We start from the raw sequence: 13,815 nt of genomic DNA, 5'->3' as shown, positions 1-13,815 counted from the left end.
GGGTGTTCCACATCAAATAATGTAATACTAATCTGCTTACATTATGTATTTTTTATAATGGAAAAAAGGTTTAGATATATTGGCTACCAAGGTGGTTAGCCACCTTGTTGGAGATTTTACAGATCAAAATTAGTGATTAGGATCTTGATGCGAGAGGAACCATCCCAAATATATAGCAGTGGTCATTGAGCTACTATTAACAATTTTTTCCCTGAATAAAGGCAAATATGCAGAAAAATTAGAACACCTGATGTTTGGTCAACAATATCTCGTGCTGCAATACAATACCAACTAAAATAAAATACAAAAGTTGCACAATTTGAAACCAGAAATGAGAATTTACCAAATCTGTGTTTAAATTATATGATATTCAAATGTGAAACTAAATAAACATAGCAGGGCCTGCTTTGTCATGCTGGGAATGATACAGACACAAATGGAATACACAGACGAGACTCCCATTTAAAACGGTCCACAGATTAATGGAAGTCTATTGTGTGTCACTCATCTCTTGTCAATTCTTATACTTAAAACATTCAACTGCCCAAAATGCGAGCAAAATATCTGAAATATGTCAAACAGAAACCTAGAAACACTAGCAACCTACCCTGCAACAACAGAGATTAAGGGATGGTGAACATATGTTCCAGGTCATTGGCTTTGCAGCTCTAAAATGCTACAAAAATTCCAACACATAGCAAACAAGCCCAATGCCTGCCTAGCCAATGTGATAGCCTCGATATGTGTTACCGTAAGCAAGGTTCTACCTGCAGCGCATCCCAAACCCAATACTGTATCTACAGAGAGAACTTTCCCGGAAAATACAAATAATCTACAGCGTAGTAAAATTCTGAAATAAAACAAATGTGTCTTATAAATACCATTCAGCTTCCTTTGTAAAGCCTCTTCTTGCAGACTTATAATGTATATCTGCTCATCAAGGTCTTCAAGAATCTAAAATAGATGAAAGTCATAAAAACAAATGTTAAATTTCAGCTATTTCAGGTCATAAAGTACAATTAATCATTGTAGGTAGATGCAGTGAGGTATACTCTGTAAAGTGCAATGGAATATGTAATATATATAAGAAACTGTAAATATAAGAATAAGGATATATAGGTGGGTCTTATTCTGGCGAGTCATCCATAACCAGCCCAGCAAATGGTGGTACGCCCGCCCCCATTCGCACACCGGGTTCGTTTGTCCGGCACGCAAATGGATGTTTTACATAAACAACCATTCGCATGCCAGTGGGAACCTCCCCAATCTTTTGATGGTCGCCAACCATCAATTGATAGGAAAGGCACACGCATACGTACAGGTGGTCCAGACCACTCGTACAGATAAACAAAGACACTGGGCGTATGCATATGCTAATGCCCCTGGCCAGCACCACATGCCCCTCTCCACCCCAAGCTCCCAGCGTATGCGCAGAAATTAAGCTGCGCATACGCAAAAAAGCGGTCCCCCTTGCAAATTCACGCAAGAGCGAGTCAACCAAAAGTGGATTCTCTGAATGGCATGTGGGCCATTCTGATTTGAGTATTACAGGTTTGCCAAGCTCGTTTTTTGGGGGTTGAATTCAAGTCTTTAAATTATAATGCGCAGCCATTTTGAAAGGTGAAGAGCCCAAGTATTTTGGGTTGCTCATCATGGATTAATGCTAATAAAAAAGTATGATGTCCCCTGCAATTTATGAACATATTATGATCATATGCAAAACTCTATAAAAGGGAGCTAACAGCCTTAGTGTTTCTTGTACAAAATTATACATGTAAAAACGGCAAAAATTTGCATCTGCCTCTGTATGTGACATCATCACTTCCATATTCTTTAACTTAAACTAAAACATAGGTAATAATTATCAAATTACATGATGATATAAAATACATCAATTATACCTATATTTTCTAAAATAAGATTTCAGTCAAGTATAGATCTGTCCTCTTACATCTAGCCTCAATCCGCTAAGCAGTGTGAGATGCCTGGCGCAAGTGATCCACCAGTTGCTCTGGTAGCATTGGGTGTCTTTTTTTACCAAAACATGCATCTTAATCACAACATGATGACATTAGTACACACCAGGAGACTATGCTTATTGTATATTGCATGGGATGGACTCTGGACTTTATTCAGGTGCGTTCGGCTGTGGGTATTGGATATTCGTTCACATGGGTCTGATGTTTTTGCAATGCGCATTTCTGCGGGCAACATTGTGGGCGGTGGGTCTTGGGGTGGCAGGCCAGGGTACTCGCCCACGGGAACATCCATGATACCGCTGGGTGACGTGGGCACCAGGGGGGCAGCTGACATCACCAGATGTCAGCTGCCTGCCCACTTCCTCCCGAATGTGCACGCATTTATATATGCGTGCAGGAACCACATTTTTCAATGGTCGCATGAATTCCCCCCCGGCCTGTGAATGGATGTTTATTTAAAACACCAATTTGCAGGCCGTGCGAACATGCATGGCGTGCGAATGGGGAGGAAGGCGGCCTGCCATTCGTAGGGTGAGTTCTGGTGGACTTGTAAAGGTGCAAATTTGCATCCTTGTGAGTCAACCAGAATAAGGGCCTCTGTATACAGAGCACAACAAAACCTGCGACTGCTACATTGTAGCATTGTGTTTACAGATTCAGAGACTCAAGGTGCCCATACACAGTGCACTATTTGCCTGCGATGCGATTAGGACCTACTTCAAAAAGTATGTGCAGCACATACTTTTTGATCTGAGCGATGGGATGTGCGCGCATCGAATCGCATCGCAAGATAATCAGAATACACACACGTCATAAATCACGTCATAAAATAATACCCCTTTTACACCACCGCAAAAACCCTGGTCATCGGCGGGTCAGACCCAGGTTATTGGCGGTGTAAATGGCTCACGCCGTGTCCCTTTACACCGGACTTCTACCCGCAGCGTCCGCAGGTTGGACGGGGGGGGCACAGACAGCTTGCGCTGCTGTCTGCTATACTCCGCAGCAGTGGAGGAGGTGAATGGATGCCTGTGTGCGGCATCCATTCACCTCCCGGACGAGAGCTGGGGGGGTGCATGGGGGCTGAGGGCAGCCCAGCAGATTACCTTAGTGCAGTGCTCCGGGTCCCAGCGGCGGCAATCGGCGATTGGAGATGATGTCATCTCCAAGCGGCGGCTCAGGAACCGCCTGTGCCGGGTGGGGGAGCGCTGGTGTAAAATGGACCAAACGCCGGGTCACACCCGGCTTGAAGCTGGGTCCAAAATGCCGGGTCCGACCCGGCGTTTTGGTATAAAAGGGGTATAACTAAATTATAAATACAGTGCCAACTAAAAAAAACGGTTGAATAGGTGAATTACAAAAAAGCCATCATTGCTAATAATTATGTAGGACATAGTTAAAGAATGCATGACATATCAGTTTGCTAGGGTGGGGTTAAAACACTGAAGACATCTCATTAAAAACTTTTTGATTTTAGGAAAACAAGTATACAAATGTTGCAGACGGGATAAGATTCTGAACAAATACTTATTTTAATGGACAAAAAGAAGGTTTAATTGTGTATGTGAAAAAGAGTAGTCTTTATGTCACAACAGCAGCAAACCAGGTCAGGAAATCTGTCTGCAGATATAGAAAAAGAAGAGGAACTTTCTGCAACAGTTAGATTTCAGGAAAGGAGTGAATGGAAAGAATAAAAGGACAGTTGCGGACTAAGGTCACAGGTTCACCCGGCTTGGGATGGATGCAGGGAGAATACAAGAGGAGTATGGAGGAATGTCGGAGGAATTCCACGCTGTCCCACGGAAACAAGGGAAGCCCAGAGTGAGGAGTGAATTGTAACAACCCTGTGCTCCTACTTGACTTAGGAGTGTTGAAATAGGACAAGGAAGAACTTTTTAGGGTAGCTTAAAAAAAATCTTCCTTTTGTCATTTAATGGAGCCCGTCACTCTCAGCGTTTTAGCTTGTTTGACAGTAATTAACTCAAAAGGAATAATCAGGCATAGTTTAAAGAGACCGTAGATGACTGAGAACGTCTAATTATGATGAGAAAAGCAAATGTTCCTAAACACTGCTACAAGCAGGGTGGAAACAAATGCAGACTCTAGAGCTGCACAGATTCCAGTGATTGATGTATCTGCATTAAACATGAGCAGCCTTCATACACTTTGATACTGGAAACATAGCAACATAGAATTTGTCGGCAGATAACAACCACTTGGCCCATCTAGTCTGCCCATGTACGCAACCACATACATACTAGGGTCATATATTGTCAGGAGCATATTAACCTACCAGTATATTTTTGGAGGGATGCAGTTAAAATCCCCGCGTTCAGAATCCCGACGCCGGAATCCCGACCACCGAAATCCCGACAATTTCTCCCTCCGTGGGTGTCCACGACACCCCTGGAGGGAGAATAAATTAGCGTGCCGAGCGTAGCGAGGCACCGGGCCCGCTGCGTGGCGAGCGCAGCGAGCCCGCAAGGGGGGGCGATCCAAGTTACCACAATTTTACAAAGCCGATTCCAAAAACACTTTTAAAACGCTGGTAGAAATGATCACACCAGTCGGAAACAAAAATTGTAGCACAACCTCTCAACTTAAAAAGGCATTGATGACAGTAAATAGACCTCAAATACACTGGTTCTTGTGCAGGTGACAGTTCTATATACACACGTGAGTTGTGCACATCCACGACCTGCATATAAATGTGTACATTATAAGGCTGATGCAACTTTTTGTGGAGTGTACATTTTCTCCTGATAAGTCAAAACTGTGTTGTAATGGGGTATTCTCATTAAGACAAAAACCAATGAGGGCCTGCTGCCGGCCATGCAGAGCTGGGTGAACAGTAAGTGCTAACACACCTATTTGGACATGCAGCATATGTACAAGTGTGTATGGTGCAAGTGTGTATGGATTAGAAGGTTTTGTAGCAAATGAGGAGCGGTGGTACACGTGTGCTCTCTCATCCATACTGCAGTCACATTAAACAGCCTTTCTAAACGTGCCTAGTTGTGAGTGCGTTTACTACTGTCAGGAGTCTTTTTATGCATTTTTTAATTCGAAAATGTATCTTACTCACATCAGTAATTGAATAAGATTAAAATGTTATGTTGAATGCCTATATTCTGTGTGCGACTGCGGCTGTATCTGCTTAGGAAATGCTCTGTTTACAGTGTTTTCCTGGAACACACTAACAAATTGTCACACGGAATATACAGTAGGCATGCCCTGCCATCCTGTGATCCTGGAGGGATCACTACTGAGGCTAGCTGTATGAGGACGCATGTGTATGTGCAGTTGCATCTCTGCATACAGGCAAATATACATATTACTCCAAAACATGATTCTTCAGAGCAATATTCACCCGATTTATGTACAACTCTGTATCAGGTCATATTAAAGGAATTTCAAGCCTTATAACTGGAGCTTATGCACAATGCAGATAAAATCATAATTTTATTAAGCTATGACCGTACTTCAATCATACTTGCCTACCCTCCCGCATTTAGCGGGAGTCTCCCGTTTTTTCAATCCTCCTCCCGCTCTCCCGCAAATCCCTCCGTTCCTCCCGGTTTTTGTCCCATTCCACCAAAAAATGGACTGCGCATGCGCGAGCGGGATCTTTCGGGGGCGGGGCCCTAGTGCGTGACGTTGTGACGTCATTCATTATGCTGCTGGTACCGCGCGGGGCTGTGTGGGTAGCCGTGGTGGTGCGGCAGCGGCAGGTGCCTTTCATTGAGCGGTAGCAGCAGCAGAGCCAGGAGCTTGGAAGCGCACGGAGTAGGTGGCCAGCGCGGAGAGGAGCAGCTGTCACTGTGCATAGCAGAGGGAGCCGGGACCATCAGTAAGTACAGTTTGGAACTTCTTTCCCCCACCCACTAAACCTGCAGCTTATTTTTTTGAGCGCCCTACACTGCGTGCACAATGCACGCCACTGCAGCATCATTTGGGGGGGGGGGGGGGGGTGTGTGTGCTGCTGCTGTCGGGCTGTCAGGCTGTCATGTCCCGGAGGGCAGGAAGATCGTTAGCAACACACAGCTCCCTGATGCTGCTGTGCACTGCAGTGTGAGAAGGAAGTTCATCTCACACTGCAGTGCACAGCAGCATCAGGGAGCTGTGTGTTGCTAGCAATTATTCCCTGTCCCTGAGTGAGACACCGCTGGGGAGAGACAGCAGCAGATTGTAGTGGCAGGAGAGAACTCTGCTGCCTCTCCATAAGGTAGTGAAGTGCTGCTTTCTGTGTGAGACCTGCCTCCTGCAAAGCATTACTGGGAGCAGGGAGGAGCTCTCTCCGTGTGTGCCTGCAGGGCAGGCTCCTTCATGAGATCTCTGCTGCAGGAGGAACCCCCATGGCAACAAGAGAAATAAGTAAGTTGGCTGAAGTGGCTGTTAAAGAACTAGCACTTCAATGCCATACCTTCTTACAGCCTTACTTTACTCCAGCGTTCCTGTGCCCCCCTAGCCTTGCCTTCCATACCCTGTGCCCCCTAGCCTTGCCTTCCATACTCTGTGCCCCCTAGCCCGGCCTGCCTTCTCTTCTCTGTGCCCCCCTAGCCCTGCCCTGTGGCCCATAGCCCTGCTTTCCCTTCTCTGTGCCCCCCTAGCCCTGCCCTGTGGCCCATAGCCCTGCTTTCCCTTCTCTGTGCCCCCCTAGCCCTGCCCTGTGGCCCATAGCCCTGCTTTCCCTTCTCTGTGCCCCCCTAGCCCTGCCCTGTGGCCCATAGCCCTGCTTTCCCTTCTCTGTGCCCCCCTAGCCCTGCCGTCCCTGCCCTGTGGCCCATAGCCCTGCCTTCCCTTCTCTGTGCCCCCCCCTAGCCCTGCCTTCCCTGCCCTGTGCCCCCTAGCCCTGCCTTCTCTTCTCTGTATGCCCCTAACCCTGCCTTCCCTGCCCTGTGCCCCTAGCTCTTTCCTCCCTTTCCTGTGCTCCCCTAGCCCTTCCTTACTTTCTCTGTGCGTGTGCCCCCCTAGCCCTGCCTTCCCTGCCCTGGGCACCCTAGCCCTGCCTTCTCTTCTCTGTGCCCCCCTAACCCTGCCTTCCGTGCTCTGTGCCCCCTAGCCCTTTCCTCCCTTCCCTGTGCTCCCCTAGCCCTGCCTTCCCTTCTCTGTGCGTGTGTCCCCCTAACCCTGCCTTCCCTGCCCTGGGCACCCTAGCCCTGCCTTCTCTTCTCTAGGCCCCCCTAACCCTGCCTTCCATGCTCTATGCCCCCTAGCCCTTTCCTCCCTTCCCTGTGCTCCCCTAGCCCTGCCTTCCCTTCCCTGTGCCCCCTAGCCCTGCCTTCTCTTCTCTGTATGCCCCTAACCCTGCCTTCCCTGCCTTGTGCCCCTAGCTCTTTCCTCCCTTTCCTGTGCTCCCCTAGCCCTTCCTTCCCTTCTCTGTGCGTGTGTCCCCCTAACCCTGCCTTTCCTGCCCTGGGCACCCTAGCCCTGCCTTCTCTTCTCTGTGCCCTCCTAACCCTGCCTTCCCTGCTCTGTGCCCCCCTAGCCCTTCCCTCCCTTCCCTGTGCTCCCCTAGCCCTGCTTTCCCTGCTCTATGCCCCCCTTGCCCTATCCTCCCTTCCCTGTGCCCCTATAGTCCAGCGTTCCCTGCCCTGTGACTAACCCTTAGTCTAAGCTTCTCTGCGCTGTGCCAAACACCCCCTGCCCTGTGCCCCCTAGCGCTGCCTTCTCTTCTGTGTGCCCCTAACCCTGCCTTCCCTGTGCTCCAGAGCCCTGCCTTCCCTTCTCTGTGCCCCCCTAGCCCTGCCTTCCTTGCCCTATGCCCCCTAGCCCTGCCTTCCCTTCTCTGTGCCCCCCTAGCCCTGCCTTCCTTGCCCTATGCCCCCTAGCCCTGCCTTCCCTTTTCTGTGCGTATGCCCCCCTAGCCCTGGTTTCCATGCCCTGTGCCCCCCTTGCCCTGCCCTCCCTGATCTGTGCCCCTATAGTCCAGCTTTCACTGCCCTGTGACTAATCCTTAGTTTAGGCTTCCCTGCGCTGTGCCAACACCCCCTTGCATTATATAATATAGATATGAATGAGAAATATGCTTTTCAGTGTAAACAGAATTTTTTTCCCATCATTGTTTAATAAATGAACAGTGTAAAGCCCCATACAAGCACGAGATATGTTTAACAGCAATGCCTAGTGTGAACACTTAATATCGGTATTGTGATGTCACTGAATGATATTGTTCACCAATACCATTCAGTGTGTATGCTCAATTCATCCACCAAGGTTGTTTTTAGTTTTATTTCTGGTAGATGGGGTGGTAGGTAAGGGGCCCATCTTATTCTGTCTGGGGCCCCAAAATCTTTAATGGCAACCCTGGAGACAGGCTGTGTGTTATTGCTCCTGATCCCGGGACCAAGTTCGCTGCTGATTGACAGCCTGAGCTGCCAGCTCCATAGAGGACAGGATAGCTGAGCGACGGCGCAGCTATCCAGTCGTATCTGACACAGTAGCCTGCGGCTCAGTGAGTGGCTGGGGACTTAACGTCTAAGTGTCATTGTGTCATATAGAGTCCTTTGTAATGGGCATTGCAGTGTGTGGCATATTGTGTAATGGGCATAGCATGTTCGTAGGTTGCCCATATACATACTTGCTCTGGTGGTATGCGGCTCTTCATATATTTTTTTCACCAGCCACTGCAGGACACACCCCTGGGTGGAAATAGATACGCCCATATGTGTCACTAGACACGCCCTTTGGTTGATACATGACACACCCCTTCAATGTTGCGCGACGCTGCGCTCGGTGAATTTTGCTAGCATCTAAAATCTCCCTCATTTTGCTTTTCAAAAGTAGGCAAGTATGACTTCAATTATTTCTACTAATTCTAGATCCCATATCATTAACCTTCTGTCTGTGTTTCTTTTTTTGCCAGAGTGTCATTTTTTTCACTTCAACAAGTCTTAACTGAAAAATAAGAACATAATCAGACTTTAGTGTTTTTATAACAACTCCTCCCTAATATTATGACACAATGGTTAAAGAGATATTAGTGTTATCACCTTCAAAGTAAGGAATGAGAAATTCCATGTGACAAGCATTTCTAAAGCACATATTTCCATGCAGTGGCGTAACTACAGAGGGTGCAGCTGCTATGGGGCCCAAGCCATCCCCAGGGCCCACAGATCCCCCCTGCACCCAGTAACACCAGTATCAGGACGCTAGGCCGGCTCAGGCGCTTATATGTCATATTAGCCGCCACATAGAGGATGCGAGTGCTCAGTGCCGTAGGGAGGGGGCACTGCTATTTACAAAACATTGCTCAAATGCATGTAAGCCCTCCCATTTGTGTGCTGCTGTCTAAGCCCCTCCACCCACGGCCGGCAAAGCCCCGCCTCCATTTTTACTGAAGTCCGCACATCATGCAATGGCAGTGGCAGCTGACCCTGGAATGTGCCATAAGAAGGGAAGAGCTGCAATCAGAGGATGAGCAGCGAGGAAATGTGTGGCTGAGGAAGACAGGGCAGCTGTCACCAACTGTGAGGTGAAGTCTGCATGCACTCCCTGGGTCAGTAATCTGAGCTGGTTCTAGACCAATTTCCTAATGCACTCTGCCCCTACAGCCGCACATGCACGCTGTCACATAGCCACACACACATTGCCCTTATAGCTGCACATGCTGCCCCATAGCTACATATGCATGCTGCCCTTACAGGCACACATACATGCTGCTCCATAGCCGCACACACAAACTGCCCTTATAGCTGCACACGTTGCCCCATAGCTGTACATTCTGTCCCATAACCACCCACACTGCACCCATAGCTGCACAAGCTCACTGCCCCCATAGCAGCACACGCACATTGCCCCATAGTCGCACACGCACACAGCCACCATAGCCGCACACGCACACAGCCACCATAGCCGCACACTGCCCCCATAGCTGCACACGCACATTGGCCCATAGCCTTGCGCGCGCGCACACACACACACACACACTACCCCCTTAGCCTCATACACATGATACCCCCTAACAGCAAACAGATGCTGCCCCATAACCTCACCCGCACACAGACACTGTCCCACAGCCTTATTTATTTGTTTTATGCCCCCACCCATAGCCTTGATAACACTGCCCCTATAGTCTCACGCTCACATTGCCCATTATACACACACAAAATTACACAAAGACACACGGCCCAGCACTAAGGTATGTCTTCCTGCAGCTGCTACAGCTGCATCCTGGAGATGCTTAACATTTGAGGTATCCAGTGAATACTGGTGTTTCACACCACATTGATGGTCAACCCAGTGGCAAAGGCCCTTCACAAACTAACTCCAGGCTCATGTGAAACTTATCTGGCACTGCGCCCCCCAATGCTCAGCTGAATCTACTGACAGCAAAGTGACATCATACATTGCCACTTACTGTCCCCGTCCAAAGTGATCTAATGACAAATGCAGCTGCAGGCTTATTTCTTTTTTGATGATGGGGCAAATGTGTGTGTTTTTTTATTTTTTTATTTGTCAGTGCTAATGGGAGGGGGATTCTTGCTATGTAGCCCCCCAAAGTTCTATTCATCAACAAGAGGACAATTAAAGGGAAGATAAACTTCTAGTAGTCATGACTGGAACCCCAGATATCTAGTACTAACTATAAAAGTATCCATTATGGTTGTGAAAGTTCTTGAATCTAAGGTCCATTAAAAAAAAAAAAAATCCACATCATATTGATGGTATCAGTCAATAAACAGACACAGTACAAATGTGGCAATAGGCTGCTTCCATGTTGTAATCCAGCTACAGTGCAGTGCAGAGACAATTCAAGAGCAACAGGCTTATCAGCTGTAAAAACCTAAAGGAAAAATATAATTCTTGGCGATGCCAGAAAGTGATGTCAGAATGTCATGTGGTTAATCAGAACACTGGCACTCCGCACACAAAATTGGCAATTATGGGGGGAATTTACTAAAGGAAATTTGTAAAAAATAGGTGTATTTGTATCCAGAAATACACTTATTTTTGACATTTACTATCCCGAAAATACGGCAATTCATATTCGTATTGATAGCACATCAATACGACTACGAATTGCCATATTTTCGGGATAGTAAATGTCAAAAAGAAGTGTATTTCTGGATACAAATACACCTATTTTTTTACAAATTTCCTTTAGTAAATTTCCCCCTATATCTCATTCACTGAAGCGGTATATAGGCCCTCTATGGGTCATGGCCTACAGAAATCTCAGAAATCTGTGTAGTCAAACACTGTAAAGATTATCAATGAGACTTGGATTTCCCCCTGAATACAAAACCTTAACCAAAAGTTTGAGGACCAATCAAATAGTTTGGAAGATTAGAAGGTCCTAAATTAAACCATTTCATGCATAGAGGCCACTACAGTGTCATTATCTACTATAGAAACTCTTTTGACAATAATAATGCATGGTATCCTCTTATTTGGATCTCTACTAAACTTAGGAGGTACACCAGCTCAGTAACAAATAGCTCAAAATGGCTGAGAATATTAGTATACCAATTACTATTGGTTCTTCTTTCATCCAGACATGAAGAACATCTAACAATATGGATAGGGACAGAGTAGTGTAACAAGCACATGTTGGAGAGTGGATCTCATCAATCAGTACATGATGATGTACCCACAATGACACAAAATCAGGAGATGGTACAGTCAGGTACTCTTTCACTTTTTTGATGTGACATGGCTGCTATACTGAGGACACATGAATGTTGTATCGAATGTATGGATCCAATGACAATCATTTGGATTTCATAGTATCCATTGATTAATGCTGGCTCAATGGAGAAATGTCAAAGAGGAAGACCAATTTAGACACCACTTATGCTGAAGCATATGGCCATGTCAATGGCACCCCCTGGATTCAGGTTCAGTGTGCAAAAATCACTGACCAAAAGCTTATGTATTCAAAACATGCTAATAGGTGCCATGATGTAGCTTGTACACATAAAACACAGTACATCTGCATGCAAAATCAGTCAAATTCAGTTCATGAATAGGTCTACATTTCTAGGTATTAACCAAACTAAGGGGAAAATTTACTATAGCTTCTAAAAATGAAAAGATGATGCCATCGAGAAATCATAGACAGAATCTGACTGGTTGCTAAGGGCAATATCACCTCTTCATTTTTAGAAACTTAAGTAAATGTATCCTTAATAGTGTTCATTCTAGCACCCGCCATATTTGAAAACCCATGCAGTTCCTCTTCCCTGCCTGGGGTGTTGCTGTCTGCTATGGTGCTTCTAGCACAGGTCTAGTTTGCATTTCAGTGCTGATATACAGACCACACTGTGCTAGAAGCACTACAGCAGACAGCGACACCCCAGGCAGGGAAGAGGAACTGCATGGGTTTTCAAATATGGCGGGTGCTAGAATAGAGAGGACATTTTTGTTTCTGGATGAATATATCCATATATAGGTGTAAAAAAATAGATTTTCTTCAACTTAAAGGCTTTTAGGTTTCTGGAGAAAAAAAATACAGTAAGCAACATGAGAAGAACAAATTGGAACCATATCAGACATTTATTGTTTTTAATTTGACCTTGCTTTTTTGCAATAAAAACAACCTACATTGTTAAAATACTGTTTCATGATAATAAAGCAATTAGTTATGACACAGATGCATGATGTCCTCTCAAGTGGACAAATGTATAACTTCTTCAGTTTTATAGTTAAAAAACCTGTTTGTGTTTTTTTATAGGCACTTAAGACTTCTAAAAAATTGCTATAGGTTCTTCATAATTCATGCATGAAAGGGTTAAGTCGTTCCCAAACTTTATGAATCACAGCACCCTAGAGCATGGGTCTTCAAACTGTGGCCCTCCAGATGTTGCGAAACTACATGCCCCAGCATGCATTGCCACATTTTTTCCTATTAAGAGCATGCCAAAACTGTCAGGGCATGCTGGGACATGTAGTTCCACAACATCTGGAGGGCCACAGTTTGAAGACCCATGCCCTAGAGTATCAGAACATTTTTTACGGCACTCATAGGTCAAAAGTTTGTTTCATAGAATTTCAGAAAAAAAATAATGATATTGCGATCATATGTCATCATTGGCTCCAAATATGTGGTGATGAACATGATTCACTTCAGTTTATATACATATTTTTATATTGGAAGTCACAAGAACTGTTTTTGCCTGTTATATTCACCATAATTAATTTTGATTGGTTCTGGACCACCAACACCAACCCAGGGCACCTCTGCAAGTGCTCCAAACCACCACAGAGAGCCTTTGCACATTCTATACACACACACACACACACACACACACACACACATAATGAATATCCTTCCCACAGGATAGATAGATAGATAGATATATATATACATATATACACACACACACACATACATACACATACACACACACACACACACACACACACACACACAAAATAATGGCAGTCAATTTTTTTAAAAAAAAGGTGTCAAATGAAAACTTACTGTCGGTTTCACCAGAAGTTGACCCATAACAGCAAACATTCTGGAAAGTCCAACAGGAGTACACACTGTAAAGAGAACATATTTAGGCTTATATATTTCTTTATTTTAAAAGGATGAACTAATTTTGAAACAAAACATATTGATGATATTCAATTTAGAACATACAATACCAAACCCTTGTTTAAAGCAAATGTAAAATTCATGTACAGTTGGTTGAAACACTTACAAAAAAACGGGATGCGGTCAAAATCCCAGCGGGCGAAATCCCGATGGCCGCAATCTCGACACCCATAGAGGGAGAATACAATAGTGTGCCGAGCGTAGCGAGGCACCGTTCCCACTGCACGGCGAGCGCAGCGAGCCCGCAACGGGGGGTGATCCACGGTCCCCCCTTGTTGGCATTGCGGCAGT

The 13,815-nt window shown here is 45.7% G+C and overlaps 1 protein-coding gene across 2 annotated transcripts in view; it reads right to left on the bottom strand.

Annotated features, from left to right (window-relative positions):
- The window catches only part of LMBR1 (limb development membrane protein 1), a 150,487-nt gene that overhangs the window by 44,166 nt on the left and 92,506 nt on the right, over positions 1-13,815 (bottom strand). The window contains exons 8-10 of one of the 2 annotated variants that reach the window (XM_083189008.1): positions 13,405-13,469; positions 8,817-8,876; positions 882-954 (exon numbers count right to left, since the gene is read on the bottom strand). In XM_083189008.1, coding sequence (XP_083045134.1) covers positions 882-954; positions 8,817-8,876; positions 13,405-13,469 — 198 coding nt within the window. The remainder of the gene's footprint in view (positions 1-881; positions 955-8,816; positions 8,877-13,404; positions 13,470-13,815) is intronic. The other variant, XM_083189009.1, reaches the window with a different exon arrangement.

The sequence above is a fragment of the Crinia signifera genome, chromosome 5 (assembly GCF_055691185.1).
Source record: "Crinia signifera chromosome 5, ASM5569118v1, whole genome shotgun sequence".
NCBI classification, from domain to species: domain Eukaryota; kingdom Metazoa; phylum Chordata; class Amphibia; order Anura; family Myobatrachidae; genus Crinia; species Crinia signifera.
Note: the sequence above shows the minus strand (reverse complement) of the source record. Positions and strands in the feature narration are given on the sequence as shown.